The sequence below is a fragment of the Gilbertella persicaria genome, assembly GCF_025201335.1.
Source record: "Gilbertella persicaria strain CBS 190.32 chromosome Unknown B0P05scaffold_2, whole genome shotgun sequence".
Taxonomy (NCBI): domain Eukaryota; kingdom Fungi; phylum Mucoromycota; class Mucoromycetes; order Mucorales; family Choanephoraceae; genus Gilbertella; species Gilbertella persicaria.
In genome coordinates, this window is record NW_026251963.1 from 375,931 (window position 1) to 391,426 (window position 15,496).

Genomic DNA, 15,496 nt, shown 5'->3' on the forward strand with positions numbered 1-15,496 from the left:
TAATAATAAAAAAGATGCTTCCGAGATATTCTTCTTCTTTTCTTCTTTATTTTGTTTATTCAAATGGAATTCAATCCCTTTTTTAACAGCACAAGCGATTCACATCACATAAACCCTGATTTGTTATCGCTTGCACTACCTTTGGATCAAAACAATCAGAAAATCGATTTTGCAACATTATGCACTGACGAAACATTTTTTACTGAACAAGTCGTGTCTTCTGCTGGACCAGTAGACAATACCATATCTCCTCTTGCTGCCGTTTCTTTTCCTTCTCAGAGCTTTTTATCCACACCTTTGAATACACCCAACTATTGTGCTCCTCATATTCATCCTTATGTACAAGATCTAGAGGTAAGGAAAAAAATTTTTTTTTAGAGTGCAGAAATTCCTAATTTAGTTATTTTGCCCTTATTTCTGTATTCAATAGGAGTTTTTAGCGCCTCTTGTATCACCAGCAATAACACCCAATATGACCGAGACTCACTACTTTACTCCTTTGTCTTCACCAGCACTTGTTCCAGACAGTAATCATGTATTTGAAACTACAGATCTCTCTTCATCTCCTCAGGATGCCGTGCTATTACAACAACAGTTGGCTCACATTGAAGCAAAGCAACAACTTTTAAGGGACCAAATGAAGACATCGCCTGCTATATCTCCTACTTACAGAAAGAGCTCACTCGCCCCTTCTTCCAGTCGCCAACAAGCCCCACCTTCACCCATGCCGTTCAATGGTAAAAAGAGACCGAGTCTTAGACAAAAGATTGTTTTAGCAAGTCCTCAGCTTCATTCTTCTCAGAACCATCACATTGCATTACCTATGACTATGCCCGCCACACCGGCATCACTCATGAAAATGAGTCATCCATCAGGGATATCAGGTACAACCGTACCCAGCAACCATGGGCCTGACAAGACCGTGGTGGATCTCATGCCGTCATTGCCTCCTGCTGCTGTTACCAGTGAGCCCATGAAACGCTCTGTTTCGTCCCCTACCAGTAGTACCTCGGCAACCAAAAAAAGAAAGCTTGCACCATCACCAATGACACTAAAGCCGTTAATCTCTCCATTTTTACAGCCCGACGCACGCATCAACCATGTAGGCATAGAAAATCGGCGATCAGCACACAAAGTGGCTGAACAAAGAAGGAGGGACACACTCAAACAGAGTTTTGATTCTTTACGAAAAGAAATTGCAGAAGTACTAGTGACAGAAGCCAAACAGTCTCCATCAGACAAAACAGACGAAGTGATACGTGAAGAAAAAGAAAAAGAAGTCAAGTTTATGAGCAAAGTGTTGTTAATACAACATTCGTATGAATACATTGTACGCTTAAAAACAGACGCTAAGCAAAGAGATGATAGAATGCGCTCTATGCAACAAGAAATAGACAGGCTAAAACAGTTATTAGACTAAGTTATCATGTCTTTTTCACTGTCTGTCTCGTCATCTTGTGTTAATAATAAATTCCTGTTGTCTCTGTCTTGTTCTTCAGAAACCATTCTTAACCATTGCATACGAGGACCCACTTGAGATAGTGCGCTTACTCGAAAACCAAAGATCTTGGCCACATAAATGTTGGGTTCCACGTATTTCATCGAGTCAGGAAATGCCTGTACAAATAAATGAGGAAATGTTGTTCCAAAATGAGCACCTAAAATAAATGACGTAGGGTAAGCATTAAGAAGGTATGGTGCTGTCATTTACCGTCAATGTCATGATGCTTTGGATTTTGTGGTATATAGATATCCTTACAATTAGGACAATACAGTCGAATTGAGCTTTGTTTTGGTATATCATGTTGACCACAAGGCAAGAGGTGGTTATCATTGCAGTAGACGCGAGGACATTTGCCAAAATCACCAGCTAAATATTTATCTAGCTATAAAGTATCCTTGATGATTAGCTAAGCATTCTAAAAAGCCTACATCTTACCATAGAAAGCATGCCGTCTTTGGTTAGAATATATCGTTGATGAATGAGTCCATACAACAATTCAGCCGAAGGTTCAAGTAAACTCAAATCAGGTACTCGATTGTACATGGCATCGTCTGGTTCCAAATCCAAGATGACTTCAAGTGTTTCTTTGTACATTGGAATATGCGTGCTTAGACCAATAAGGTTAAATGGATCTTCAATGAACCTTTCGTCTACTTCCACGTAATACTTGTTTCGTTTTCTCGAACAGAACCAGTTTATCCACTATAGTTGTATGTGAATGTGTGTTTATTTGTGTTTGCTTAATATTGTATGTACGATATAATATATGTTCTGTTGCTTACTGAAGTAGGTCGATCTGTTTCCATCGGTGAATATTGTCCGTCTTCTACTTTACAAATGTCAATACAGTAAGCGAGTTTAAGCATATCTTACAAATATCAGAATAATGCTCCATACCAACAAAAGAAAAAAAAAAAAAAAGAATGACTGTTGAATTAACTCCCATTATATATATATATATAACAGACCGTTGATCAATTCTGATTGGCTGATCACTTTGTTCATTTATTTACCAATAATAAGCATTCGCTAAATCACTGACGGATGGCCTGCCATCCATAGACGCAGTAGTTTTCTTTTCATTTAGATGCTGTAGATAGTTTTGTGGACTAGACTCTTCAAGAGGAACAGAGACACCAGACAACATATCTACATTTTGATCTGTATGAATCAATCGTTGTTTCTCTTGTCCTTGAACATAGTCATCCACTACATTATTTGCTGTCTCAAAGGGCTGTCTTTCTTGTTCTGACACAAACGGAGGTGTATTATTTATGTTTGAGTTCATAAAATTATTCCAGTCATCTAAAGAAGAAGAAGCCATATTCCAGAATGTATTACCTAAGGGGTCATAGTGCCGAGGGAGTGCAAGAGAAACAACACCTTGAGCTGCAAAGGGATCATTGGTCGTTGTGTTGTTAATGGCACCATGCGATTGTGCTTGAAAACTATGAGAAGAAGAAAACTCAATCTGAGGGTTTGAATGGGCTCGTCGATTGCTACTGGCTACATCTTCTTGCCCATTCTTGGGGTCTATACGGACAATAGGGAAGCGAAGATTGCTGTTGTTTGTTCGATGAGATGGCTCATGATAAGGCTGAGGTGATGCTGTTCTTGATGACTGAGGTGATTTGAATACAGAAGAATGACTACTGCTTGAATCAACATGGTGTTGGAAATGTATTTGTGGAGTAGGTTTGGTTGTTTGCCATAGACCATGATTGTATTGTTCTTGTTGTTCACTCACTTGAAAATCAATATCGCGGAAACCAGAGAGTTCAGCAAGAATCTGACAGCTTTTACTTGCTGTAATCCAAGTGCCTTCAATCTCATCCAGAGCTAACATACATTGTCGTAATTTAAGTTTAGCTTCCAAGGACTTGTTGTCTGAAGACAATAAGGCCGGATCGTCCTTCTTTCTAGGACATGCTGTGCCAATAAAGATAGTGCCTGAAGTAAAGATATAATACACACTGTAATTCATGACATATCTTAGTTTGTTTTCAGCCAACATGGAATCCGTAATGGACAAGACAGCATCAGCAGCAGCTGAACAGATAGAAGCGCATGGTAACATGGTGGGTATAAGGCTTTGATTTGGTCCAGGAATAAATGGTCGGTGAAGTAGAATCATCGTTGTATGATAAATCATATGCAGTTGACATACAGTTGTGGAAGGCATGGCTTGATGGTTATTTTCTTTCTTGATCTGTAGTGAGTCTGGCAACTGATCATACCATTGACGTAGTTTTTTATTCCATGTTGTTAGCACATTGTCTACTTGTCGAATGCCAGCATATTGTAATGAGCGAACATAGTAAATATTCTTGAGTACATGACCGAGAATATCGCATATTTTTATGAGATTAGTAAAGGATTCAAGCAGTCGTACACTGGCCGAAGGTCTCTTAGACTCGTCTGGTTCACCATCATCTTCAATCAAAGCATCGTCGTCTACAGAAGGAAAAGGAACATCACAATCTCTTTCTTCAAAGGTAGATGCTCTGCCATACATAGCACTCGAGAGTCGATCTACAATATAACAACACCAAAACACTCGCTTTCTTCTCTCACATTCTTCAGGTGGAATATTCCAATGGTCGCAGTTTCTATGAAGACCTAAATCTTGAGCCATTCGAAAAGCCTAAAGACCTGTCAAGCCATTGACCTCTATAAGCCCTGTTACATACCATGCCACTATACAACCAAGCTCTGGCTGATTTCATGATACCGTGTTGATGACTCGCGAGTAACAACAATGCCTGTACAGTTGATATACTTGGTGTGTCATACGATTCGTCCAATAATTTCTCTGCTCTCTCAAAAAAGATATTGCCTGCAGTATCAGATGCTTTAGGATCTGATCGTACACGGGCATCAGGCGATATACGAGATGCTATTGCATAGATAGCATTTAATAGAAGAGGCGTTACTGATTCTGTTATTGGACTATCTACAGTCGAATATAGTTGTCGCTTGTAAAACAGTGGTAAAAATGGGTAAAAATGCTTAAAATACAGGCGAATAAGATGCTCTGATAAATCTTTAGGGGGTAATTCAAGTGGGTCAATGGTCTTTGATCTACTGGTTTTTTGATGGCGAGGTCGATTGCCGTAATTTGCAAAATGAAAAGCACCATTTTGATATGTTCGACTGTTCTGTAAAAGATAATAGCCTGAAGATTTGCCAAGGTAGCGCACTTGGCCATTCTCGTCCATTGAAAGTTGGCCAATACCTTCGTCTTTGGATTCTTCTCTTGTTGAATGAGACAAATGGTTTCGTTTATTGGCTTGTCCTATCTCTATCTCTTCCTCTTCCTCCTCTTCATCATCGATTGTGTTTTCTTCATTCGCTGAATTTTCTATTAAAGTGTCTCGCTTGCGTTTCCCCGCTTTATCTTGTTGCCAAAAGAAAACCTTATTTCTTTCAGATCGTGGAGCTCTTCGAACCGGTCTAACCCGAATTTGCTCCCCAGTGGGTGTCTCCAATGGTGAATTAAGTTCTAATAATAGTTGTTTTGATTTTGCATCTCCACCTTTGGCCAATTCGGCCAGAAAGTTTTCCAGTTTATACAGTCGATTTTCAATCGCTTCAATATATCCTTTCGGTGGTCCACGCTATATAATATATAAGTACATCATATACACACTTATTATGATATCACCTTTTTTGTCATATCTTTAAAGGTACATTCAAGTCCAACATGTTTACAGTTAGTACAAACAGGTGTTGCACCATCGCACTTGACTTTCTTTCGTCTACACAAGTCGCTATCAACAGAGTCAATACTCGCTTTTTTTTTTTTTTGCAATCGCAAATTGTTTACCAAGCTCTACTGACTCTTTGTCTTAAGCTTTCTGTTGCCGAAGCTGACATTTTTTTTTCGACTCGACAAATCAATATTAATGTATAAAATAGTAAAAAGTAACTGAAAAAAGGCAAGGAAAATAACTTGGCCGGGGTAGAATTTACTCTATTGATTTGTAATACTGAAGAAAATCAAACAGAAAAAGAAAAAAAAAAAGGTCTCAGTATGAATCATACTTGTTTAAAAGCCAGCATGAGCCAATCATGGTGTGCTTTGTTTGGTGCATAAAGGCATACTTGGCAAACACACATTTATACGTATGATCTATTTCGTTTCATCATTAACAACCTATAAACAGGAAATAAGAAAGCGTATAAAAAGAAAGGTTCTTTTTTTTTCTCCTTACAATATCCATGTTGAGCCCACATTCAAAAGAACCTCCTCTTTGTTCAAGAAGAGATCCAAGGCTAAGACCAAATCCTAAAAAAAGAAAAACATTTGTATTTGATGAGTGCTGCCCTACAAGCAGTACATACAGTAAGGTCAAACAGGATGACAATGATATACTAAATCCATATTGTATTTTTATCTAGAAGAGTACTCTTCTGATTCAGCAATTGATTCTTGTTCAGACTCTAGCTGGGAAGAACAAGATATCATTGAGTCTCATCATGACTCATTAGGTGTCAATCATTGCTTTTTATCGTTTGTTCATAACACCTTACGATTCTTGGACACTTGTATACGTAATATAATCGTATTCAACTATGTTGACTTCTTTCAACGCAAGTTGGATCAGTTCATATCAGGCATATGGCATGTGTATCGCTCCTATCTGTTTCCAGCAATTCGATATGGACATGCTTCTATCCATCAACTGACCGATCTATGGCGTGAAATAACCGAACGATTGACTTTCAGGGTTCGGCCTCGGGATCTCTTGCTGTGCTTGGGTCTATTCAGCATGTACCCTTTTCTTTCCAGGTCACAGACTACTCTGCAAAGCCAGGGCTTAGCTTCTTTTGATGATCGTATCAAGAGCATCAGTGATAAAATGTTTGAGCGAGAGAAATGGACAATGGATATCTACAAGCAAGTAATCAGTTTACAACAACAGGTGCTTGATGAATTGATCAACTATAAAAAAGATTATCAGCAAATTCACACATCATTGCAAGAACATGAAGACGACATCAAGGCAATCTATCAGTTGTTTGAGCAGCAAGTGCTTGATAATATATACTCTTATCTTAACACGATTGTGGCAAATCAAAAAGATCAAGCACCATTTTACCAAGATAAATGGTTTTATGATGAATACCTCAAGAGTGAACTGAAGGATGTTCTTGACCAAAACAAACGACTCTCAAGCGAAACCATGCATCAGCTAATCACTGAATCTCCAACAAAGACCATGGCTGAACCAGCTTCAGATCTCGTGATTGCCCTGACAGATATTCTGGAAAAATCAATTCAGAGTGCCATTACAAGATACCATCAAGATGTATTGAACAAGCCTGATTTTGCCTTGTACTATCGTGGCGGACGTATCCTAGATGAATTCACCAGCAGAACTATGACACCCTTTCCTGCTTGGATCAAAGCGTTTCGTTTTGCTATCGGTCTTTATGGTTTCAGGAATCAACCTGAAATGGCTCTTTTGCCTCAGACGTATCCCAATCAATGTTGGTCCATGGAAGGGTCTCAAGGTACATTGGGCATCAAGTTGAGTGAGTCTATTTGGATACAGAGTGTCACTATTGAACATCCATCCAATCTTGTCTTGCTCAAGGAGATCAACAAAGCTCCTAAAGACATTGAAATAATGGGTATAGATTACTATGAGCAGGAATTATATTCGCTGAGCAATGTGTCATATAATATCCATGGTAAATCACAAATCCAAACATTCAAGATTGATCCAAAGATGCTTCAAGGAAAGGCATTCAATATGATCTTATTAAGAATTCATTCAAATTGGGGCAACTCGAACCAAACAGATATTTATCGAGTCAGAGTTCATGGCCACCCTGTACATGAAAAATAAAATAATTATAAAAGTATGCTTTATTTATCAGAAATTAAAAAGGAACAGGTGCCTAAAGGGAAATATTAGAATCTAATTACAGTTATAATATAGAAAAAAAAGAAAGCAAGCAAGAAAACGCTCAGAGAGAAGATTGGGTTTGTTTTCAAGAACCTCTCGTACAGAGGTTTCAGGATTTTCAGTGTGTGTGTGATACTTTTAGTCGTCACCGCTGTCTTTTTGCTTCTTTCTCTCTTTTCTTTTTTTGAATACTTTACCTTATTTTTTTTAAATCTCTTAAAGAAAGAAAAAGAAAGAAGCAAGGGCGGTATACCTTTTTATAAACAGAGGAAAAAAGTGACTGTGAAAATTTTTGCTTTTTCAACATTATCAAGTCACAAGGACTCAAGAGTGATTCTTCTTTCTTGCATAGAATATGAGTTTATTGAAACCACCTCGGAATAGGGGTATGATAGTCTTGGATAGAGATGCATTCCGAGCAACGTTTCATACATTGGCAATCCAAACACCTGCCTCACAAGTGAAGCAAGTCATGACTTTGCTTGAAGAGTAAATAAAGACTAATATTGTACATGGATACTTAATGTCTACTTTAGAGAGTTATTAAACCAGCCACGTATCCGTAGTGTAGTATCTGATCCAAGCTCAAATGAGAAGAAATTAATTTTATTAAGGCTTGATATAAAAGGTAGATGGTGGTTGCATAAACAAAAGTTTTTTTTAAAAAAAAAAAGATGTTCAAAATGATATGTCACCCGAAAAATATGAATTCATCAAGAATTATGAAATCATAAACCATAGTTTTGAAGTTGGTTATGATTATTGGACAACTGAACAAATTTTGTATTCTGTTATGCCTGAAGGAGATGCTGAAACGCCTTCTTCTTATACGACGACAGGACATATAGGTAAAGAATTGAGCATAATTGAAAGCAATCAATAACTTTTGATTCAAGCCCACGTCAATTTGAAACAAGAAAATGAGCCTTACAAAAACTTGATTGCTCAAGTTATTCTTGATGTAAGTCCTTATTTATTTATGAACCTAGCTAACATAGGGTTGCTAGAAAAATAAAAAGATAAAGAGCGTCGTGAACAAGACAAATAACATTGACAATACATATCGTAACTTTGAAATGGAAGTATTAGCTGGCGATACAAACATGATGACAGAATTGGTACAGCTGCAATCCCATATGAAATCAAAATAACTCCCCTTTTCCTTTTCCTATAGAAAGAAAACAACTGTCTATTCAAATTTGATTTCTCTAAGGTTTATTGGAATTCTCGATTACAAGCAGAGCATCATCGTCTAGTAGGTTTGTTTAAAAAAGGAGACTATGTCTGTAAGTAAGATGATGGTATGAAGCACATTAACAGCCCTTTCCTAGGCGATGTTATGGCAGGTGTAGGGCCCTTCTCCATTCCTGCAGTCAAAAAGGGCGCAATTGTTTATGCAAATGACCTTAATCCTGCTTCTTATGAGTCACTCTGCGAAAATATTAAATTAAACAAGGCAAGTTCATATTTATGCATCTTGCTCCTATTCTCACGCGTGCCCTGTAGATCACCCAGAATATCAAGACCTACAATATGGATGGCCGCGCATTTATCGCTAAAGCAGTCCATGATCTATCTGTGGATACCAATGGCCAACACCATTTCAACCATTTCATCATGAACCTGCCCGCCACGGCCATTGAATTTCTAGGTAGCGTATTTTGTTGTATTCTTAACCAATTGGAATGATAACTTGAAAAAGAAACCAGATGCGTTTCGAGGAATTTACCAGGATAAAAGAGTGTCTTCGGAGTCCCTCCCGATGATTCACTGCCATTGTTTCACAAGAAGTTCGGATCCTATTCAAGATATAAAACAGGTAAACAAAAATGCTTTTTTATGTTTTGATCAACTCGTTTCTCCTTTTTTAGCGCGTATGTCAAGTAATGGGAGCTTCGATCGATATTGCATCTTGCAATCTGCATTGGGTTCGCACAGTAGCGCCCAAGAAAGACATGTACTGTGTGTCATTCCGTCTTTGTCCCGAAATAGCTTTTTCATAAATAAATAAATAAATAAAAACATTTTCATTAATGGAGATCCGGGCCGATCTGGAGTCCCATAAACAAAAATCCTCATTTCTCGCGTAAAGACCCTAAGCTTCTTGAGTGTGGCGCAAATGCAGGGAAAGAGACATCGTGTTAGTTGACCCGATTTAATCCAGACTTGGGCCATTCGCACGAGACCTTCAATAAGTGGCAAATCTACATTATTCCCTCTCTTTCTTTTCTCTCTCTTTCTCTCTCTCTTCTTTTTTCTCCTTTTTCCTAGCCCCCTCTTTTGTATCCCATAAAACTCTCCTTATTTCTTTTTTCTTCTTCTTAAAAAAAAGGTAAATCTATATCAACATTTTTTTGCTTTTTCTTTCTTTATGAACTCAACAATGAAAAATATGGAAGGTGATAAAACGAGACGTAAAAGACTCAAAGTCGTTAGTGCCTGTGGAGAATGTCGCAGAAAAAAAACTAAATGCAATGGAGAAAAGCCCTGTGCTGGATGTTTAAAGGCACGTGTAGAGTGTAAATATGTAAACTCAAACAAGTCAACACCAACGACAACGACAACCACTACCATCAATTCTGCAATGGCTGTCAGCTCAAACAGCAATGTGACTGAAGACCATTTTAACAAACTTGTTTTAAAACCCTCTGTTGTCAGCCCTACAACCTATATGGATAACAATACGCTTAGCTCGATTGAATCTATTGAGGAGCGCCTTAGGGCAATTGAAAACATTCTACGGGCTCTACTCGGTTCCGGAAAAAACAAGCACTTATTGCAAGGATTACAACAACAAAGATCGGAACCCATTATTACTCCTAATTTTGAACCGTCGGCCAACTCCGGTAAACTACCACATTCCTCTTCTCTACTGGTTCATTCCGATACTACTACTACTACTACTGCTACTACTACTACTGCTACTACTTTATGCGGGGATATGTATTCTTCTCCTCGTCCAGTACATGCTCCTCATGTCCAAAATAGGCTCATACCACGGGAAAAGAGGCAGCGGCATGAAGAAGATGAAGAAGGTGGGACAGAAAATAAGAGTAAAAGAATGATGACTCGGAATGATTTCGGTCACGGGTATTGTTCTTCATCATCCCATTTTAACAGCGATAAGCTTCAGCTTGCACCTATTAAAATAATCAATCATACGCCTACTATCCGAAACTTGTTGAACAATGAAGAAAATGGTAATCATAAGCCACGCTGGTATCCTTCTAGTAAGGTAGAATCATCATCGTCATCATCATCACCACCACTACCTAATATTGCTACTTCTAATTCATCCTCTGCGTTCTTTCGTATTTCTTCTGCTCGATTTCCAAACGATATCATTGCTAATAATACTAATAATAATAATTCTGCTCCTACAGCAGCTGGAACTTCTTGATTACACACAATAATAAATTATTTATTATGTCTTTGTACACTCCTTGCGTTTAATCATAAAGGAGAAAAATAAATATATTAGGAGAAAGGGTATATCTAATGATTTATAATCCAACCATATCAAATACACAAAGAGCAGCCACATAAGGTACGAGTACTGTCTTGGCTACAAAATAAAACAGGATACCAAATGCGATGGAAATAGGTAGAGCTGGCAATGCCTTTTTGTAAATGGCCAGCAAAAAAATAGTAGCTGTTAGACCTGTCAAAACAGCAATAGTACAGCAAACAGTGGTGATCCAGTCATACATGGCTACATAAAGATGAATCTACTTTCAATTCTTTATGTCTTCTTACCTGCACGGGCAATCAATACACTATAAAACACAAAATCTCCCAAACCAAGCTTAAGCCCATTTTTTTCAGCTAATAAAATGAGTTTTTTTTTTGAGAAAAAAACAACTTACTATCATCATCTTCGTCTTCATTGTTCTTAATGTTACCTTGTGATAAAGTTGAAGTTACACACGAATGAGTTGTGTCTGATTGATCTGCATTTGAACTATTATTCACAATAACATGACTATCATCTGGTAAACGCATAAAACCATCATGGCTTTTTCGAGCAAAGGAGGAAGGGGAATAAGATGCAGAATAACGCTCTAATATTCTTCCTGGTGACGCTATATTACTTGGCTGTGCTTCTTGCTGTAAGTTTCTCGATAGTCTTAATTGGTCTGTGGATGCCATCATCAACCATACAGCATTGACAGAATATAACAAAGCAGGAACTTCTTTCTGTTGTTTCTTTGAGCTTTCAAGTAATAAGCGAAGTGGGCCAAATGGACAAAGCACTGCTACAAGATCTATTTTATAATGTAAGCGATCGAATTTACTCTCCTTTTTTTTTTACCCCAGACAGCAAGTAAACCTAGTAAGATCCATGTTGTCCATTGTTCTAGCCCTGTTAATGAAAATGCCATTAGCGAACTCATGATAGTTAAGTAAGTTTGTTGAAGCCACAATGGACCCTTCCAGAAAATAGAGACTAGTCCAACAGCAGCAAAGTTCCATAAGGCAAATGCGAGTGTAATATAATCAAGAGGAATTGAGAATACTTGTACAAGGTTACTATTAAAAGAAAAGTGTTTTAGATCATGCCTGTTTCTTGATCTCTTACAGTAACAATAAATAGGTCATGAAGCCTAACAAAGACAGCACCACCAGCATAAAAAATCCAACAAGAACCTTGATCCAGCCTTTGATAAAGAAAAACACAATCAAAATTGTGACAACAATAATTTGACCAATAATAATAGCAGCATTTACAAAGGAAGATGTAATGCTAGAACCACTATCATTACTACTGCTATTACTTGAAGAGGAAGACGCAGAAGGTGAAATATTTACATAGTTGGTGCGAGTAGGACTTTAAAAGATAGTCAGTCTTTGTTTATCTTTTTTTCTTTTCCTCTTAATTACCCATAATCACTTTGTCCACTAAATGCTACTTTGACCCAAAAAATACTTAATATGATACAAACAACAACAGGCTTAATAATTCGATAAACTTGGTTTGTATAGAACCTAAGTTCTTCTGCTTCTTCTTGTTCTTGTTGTGTTTCTTCGTCTACTTGTTGTGCTGACAAGTCATTTAATAGTATATCTCCAGTACCTGTTGACAAGAAGGGAATTAAATGGAAGGTCTAATTTGCTTTATTCATTTTTACTTGTTTCGTGTCGTTGCTGCTTCCTTTTTGTGGTTTTGCACTGTCTATAGTGGATCGCTGTCCAGTGATCTTTTTGGCACTCGATGGAGCAGTACCTCGGTCCATCATGACTGCAAGATGAGCACATAAAGGTAGCTGGCTTTTGACATTGTGAACAAGAGTTTATTTCTTCTTCTTGTACACTTGTAGCCATAAGAACCTGATGTTATTGAATAATGAAAAAAAAAGATAAAAGATATGTAACAATCGGATATTTTAATTAAGAAATTCAGGGACAAAGGTGGGGAGGCTTTTCATAAAGCCTTTTAAATGTTACACTATGATTTATTTGTATACTATGCCTTTATTTCAGCTTCAAGCTAAAATGCAAAGTTAGGCTGACTTGTCTCGGAGAACATAAACTAAATTCTAAAAAGTAAATATCTTTGACGGTTGTATTGCGTACGTTTTAGCTATCTAGAGAACAAAACAGAATAGCACAAGATATCAATGATATCAGTTCGGAAGGAGAATCGGACAGAATCTATTGTTAAATGTCGAGTGCAACTAAGTTATGGTGCAGTTTATCAATATCAATCAAATGTGGAGTAGAAAGAACAACTGGAATCCGTTGTCTCAAATGTCTTTTGTCGAGGTGCGAGATCAAAGTTTTTAACAGAGTTGAAGCCAAGTAGATTGGAGCAAAAGTAGTCTTAGACACCTGAATCCTGAATTGGTATTTCATACCAGCAAGCGTGACTATACTCTTGCTCTAATGTACGGTATACTCTGGACATGACTTTATTGACATCTGATTGCTCTCTATGGTATTGCTTCTATTTGATAGCTCGTAAAAATGCCTTGACAAAGGATAGACTGTGTGTTTATAGATTACCTGTACCTTGTCCGAAGACAAGCAAGAGAGAAATCATTTCCAAGTTCCTATAAAGATTTCAATCGAAAACGTTCTCCCGTCATGCCTTGATTTAGTGATATTACTAATGATATTACCAAGAGTAGTCGTTATCTTATGAGGTATACATAAGATAAATTAGTTCTCTTTAATCGCAAAACGTCATTGATTTCAATAAATTAGACAGAAAGCATTACATCTCTTAGAATTGATTTGTCTTCTATCAAAAAAGTATGAAAATTGTTGTCGTATTGATTTAGTCATTGATCCAACATCACAACGACATTGTCTAACCACACAAAGGTATCAAAAACACATGCTTAAATATGCTTAAATATGCATAAATATTCTAGATACCCATAAACTATGTCTGTTAATATTCATGGTATATTTGGAGTTGATTTGGACAAAAAAAAGCGGCTTGTAAAAAATGGCTAAAATGGCCTCTAATCCAAAGGGAGCTACTCATGAAAATTGCTCGTTTGACAACTTCTGTTCTTTTTTTGAATATTACAAGATAAAAAATGGAGCTATCTGCAAGCTTAAATACCCAAAATGTGCGCCAAATTCTCTGGTTTCTTATCAAAGTTTAGCTTGCCAAGCGTACTATGAAGATGATATGATATGAGTGAAAAACCTTGATAACGTTCACCAATTATCTCAAAAGTTTAGCAGCAAAGTTGCTGTTTTTTTAGTATCAATAAACTCAGAAAACAAAGATCGAAAACTTTTGTCACTATACCAAAGCCCAATAACTGCGTCTTTATGCAGTTCAAAGCAAAAGCTCAATTCTTTTTTATTTTTAATGATTTTATTTGTCGCACGAAAGCTCAATTTGATTCAAGTGTCCTTGATGCACAAGGACATAAATGACCCCCACCCTGACGATTCGAACTCATCAAGTGAAGTACAGTCTAAAATCTACAGATCGTCCAGATCTAAGAATGCCTTTCTGCTCGATATCACGAAGGTCAAAGCACAGTATACTGATCTTCAGTGTCTGCAAGAATTCAAGGCCCAACACCCAAAAGTTCATGCTTGCTCTTTCTTTAACGACGGCCCCATTCGATATCTCGAGATTTATGTAAGAACTCATCTCGATGTTAATGATCTCGGCACCAATGGTGCTGAATTCAAGGATTCGAAACTTAAAATAATTCCTTGCAAAGCCACCGATGACAATTGAAATATTACAAATGTCAAGTTATCCCACTTGCCAATGTTGCCTCGTTCCGAAGTCTTGGAAGGCTTAAAGGTCAGTCTATATCCTTTGGGCCAAGTCATTGACGTTGCTATTATGACCGAACCTAATACCGGGTTTTTTATGGGATCCGGCTATGCTGTCATTGGTACTCTTAAACAGTCAGGCGAAGGGATAGTTTCTCCTTTTCTACAATCGACTACATCTTTGTTGGTGCAGATATGCGACAAGGATTAGTACAGGCCAATATCTCTTCGTTACCAGCCTCTTGGACTGATCACAGTATACTGCATGTTGATTTTGTGTTAGGTATGTCAAAATTTGGACCAGGTATATGGCGGGGAAACTCAACCTTTGCTACACACAAAAGGCTTTGCAATCTATTAGAGAAGCGCATCAACAACTTGGCAACTCAATGGAATGATATTGATTCACCTCAAGAACGCTGGGAACAGGTCAAGGTGACGACTAGAAAAATAATCAAATCCTATTCAGTCAGTTACAACAGCTGGAGAGAACAGACGTTGCGGCGTTTAGAGAAGAAACGTAATCGTATCTTAAGAACTAAACCACCGTTAGCCGTCAAGTTACAACTCATTTCACCTCTGGACACTCAGATCCACAAACTTCAGGAAGAGATTGCTCAAATTGCGATCCTTAAATCTGGAATTTATTGGCAAGAAAATGGTGAGACCAACATTCCTTTTCTGAAGCAAATGCATCAAAAACGAACGTTACAACAGCATATGTCTGGATTTCGAGACCTTAATGGTCCTCAGCCTGATATAGTAATATATGAAACGACAAGCATGAATCGCATTGCTCAAGACTTTTATCAACGACTATACACGCCTG

The 15,496-nt window shown here is 37.6% G+C and overlaps 8 protein-coding genes across 8 annotated transcripts; 4 read left to right on the forward strand and 4 right to left on the reverse strand.

Annotated features, from left to right (window-relative positions):
- Positions 1–66: 66 nt before the first annotated feature.
- B0P05DRAFT_97141 (uncharacterized protein) lies at positions 67–1,703 on the forward strand (the record flags this gene model as incomplete). The annotated part of the gene is made up of 2 exons (XM_051583912.1): positions 67–354; positions 431–1,703. Coding segments are annotated over 2 exons (1,278 nt in total), but the record flags the coding sequence as incomplete, so codon positions are not given.
- B0P05DRAFT_97151 (casein kinase II, regulatory subunit) lies at positions 1,562–2,394 on the reverse strand. The gene is made up of 4 exons (XM_051583913.1): positions 2,378–2,394; positions 2,287–2,330; positions 1,940–2,206; positions 1,562–1,886 (listed from the first exon to the last, which is right to left on the reverse strand). Exons 2-4 carry the CDS (start codon positions 2,308–2,310, stop codon positions 1,704–1,706), a joined length of 474 nt encoding a protein of 157 aa, XP_051439368.1. The 5' UTR covers positions 2,311–2,330; positions 2,378–2,394; the 3' UTR covers positions 1,562–1,703.
- Positions 2,395–2,513: 119 nt separating this feature from the next.
- On the reverse strand, positions 2,514–4,722 carry B0P05DRAFT_461220 (fungal-specific transcription factor domain-containing protein; the record flags this gene model as incomplete). Its single annotated transcript, XM_051574059.1, has 2 exons — positions 2,514–4,148; positions 4,195–4,722. The coding sequence occupies 2 exons, from the start codon at positions 4,720–4,722 to the stop codon at positions 2,514–2,516; spliced, it is 2,163 nt and encodes a 720-aa protein (XP_051439369.1).
- A 342-nt stretch (positions 4,723–5,064) lies between these two features.
- B0P05DRAFT_433821 (uncharacterized protein) lies at positions 5,065–5,273 on the reverse strand (the record flags this gene model as incomplete). The annotated part of the gene is made up of 2 exons (XM_051573693.1): positions 5,065–5,121; positions 5,169–5,273. Coding segments are annotated over 2 exons (162 nt in total), but the record flags the coding sequence as incomplete, so codon positions are not given.
- Positions 5,274–5,501: 228 nt separating this feature from the next.
- Positions 5,502–7,643, forward strand: B0P05DRAFT_97159 (UNC-like C-terminal-domain-containing protein). Its single transcript, XM_051583914.1, has 2 exons — positions 5,502–5,849; positions 5,906–7,643. Exons 1-2 carry the CDS (start codon positions 5,726–5,728, stop codon positions 7,357–7,359), a joined length of 1,578 nt encoding a protein of 525 aa, XP_051439371.1. The 5' UTR covers positions 5,502–5,725; the 3' UTR covers positions 7,360–7,643.
- Positions 7,375–9,482, forward strand: B0P05DRAFT_522663 (Met-10+ like-protein-domain-containing protein). The gene is made up of 10 exons (XM_051575995.1): positions 7,375–7,908; positions 7,956–8,047; positions 8,094–8,267; positions 8,316–8,380; positions 8,427–8,537; positions 8,594–8,705; positions 8,751–8,875; positions 8,926–9,070; positions 9,129–9,238; positions 9,291–9,482. Exons 1-10 carry the CDS (start codon positions 7,775–7,777, stop codon positions 9,420–9,422), a joined length of 1,200 nt encoding a protein of 399 aa, XP_051439372.1. The 5' UTR covers positions 7,375–7,774; the 3' UTR covers positions 9,423–9,482.
- A 188-nt stretch (positions 9,483–9,670) lies between these two features.
- B0P05DRAFT_522667 (uncharacterized protein) lies at positions 9,671–10,863 on the forward strand. Its single transcript, XM_051575996.1, has one exon. The coding sequence runs from the start codon at positions 9,791–9,793 to the stop codon at positions 10,817–10,819; it is 1,029 nt and encodes a 342-aa protein (XP_051439373.1). The 5' UTR covers positions 9,671–9,790; the 3' UTR covers positions 10,820–10,863.
- A 59-nt stretch (positions 10,864–10,922) lies between these two features.
- B0P05DRAFT_576816 (Presenilin-domain-containing protein) lies at positions 10,923–11,801 on the reverse strand (the record flags this gene model as incomplete). Its single annotated transcript, XM_051581732.1, has 4 exons — positions 10,923–11,131; positions 11,176–11,244; positions 11,286–11,684; positions 11,732–11,801. The coding sequence occupies 4 exons, from the start codon at positions 11,799–11,801 to the stop codon at positions 10,923–10,925; spliced, it is 747 nt and encodes a 248-aa protein (XP_051439374.1).
- Positions 11,802–15,496: the final 3,695 nt, after the last annotated feature.

Excerpts from the sequence above, each read along its gene's own strand:
- B0P05DRAFT_97151 (XM_051583913.1), bottom strand. The coding sequence starts at position 2,310 with ATGGAAACAGATCGACCTACTTCA. Across the intron at positions 2,207-2,286 it reads AAACAGATCGACCTACTTCA|TGGATAAACTGGTTCTGTTC; the intron begins GTAAGCAACAGA and ends ATACAACTATAG. Across the intron at positions 1,887-1,939 it reads AAGACGGCATGCTTTCTATG|CTAGATAAATATTTAGCTGG; the intron begins GTAAGATGTAGG and ends GATACTTTATAG.
- B0P05DRAFT_97159 (XM_051583914.1), top strand. The coding sequence starts at position 5,726 with ATGTTGAGCCCACATTCAAAAGAACCTCCTCTTTGTTCAAGAAGAGAT. Across the intron at positions 5,850-5,905 it reads CCCTACAAGCAGTACATACA|AAGAGTACTCTTCTGATTCA; the intron begins GTAAGGTCAAAC and ends ATTTTTATCTAG.
- B0P05DRAFT_522663 (XM_051575995.1), top strand. The coding sequence starts at position 7,775 with ATGAGTTTATTGAAACCACCTCGGAATAGGGGTATGATAGTCTTGGAT. Across the intron at positions 8,048-8,093 it reads ATTAAGGCTTGATATAAAAG|ATGTTCAAAATGATATGTCA; the intron begins GTAGATGGTGGT and ends AAAAAAAAAAAG. Across the intron at positions 8,876-8,925 it reads AAAATATTAAATTAAACAAG|ATCACCCAGAATATCAAGAC; the intron begins GCAAGTTCATAT and ends CGTGCCCTGTAG.
- B0P05DRAFT_522667 (XM_051575996.1), top strand. The coding sequence starts at position 9,791 with ATGAACTCAACAATGAAAAATATGGAAGGTGATAAAACGAGACGTAAA.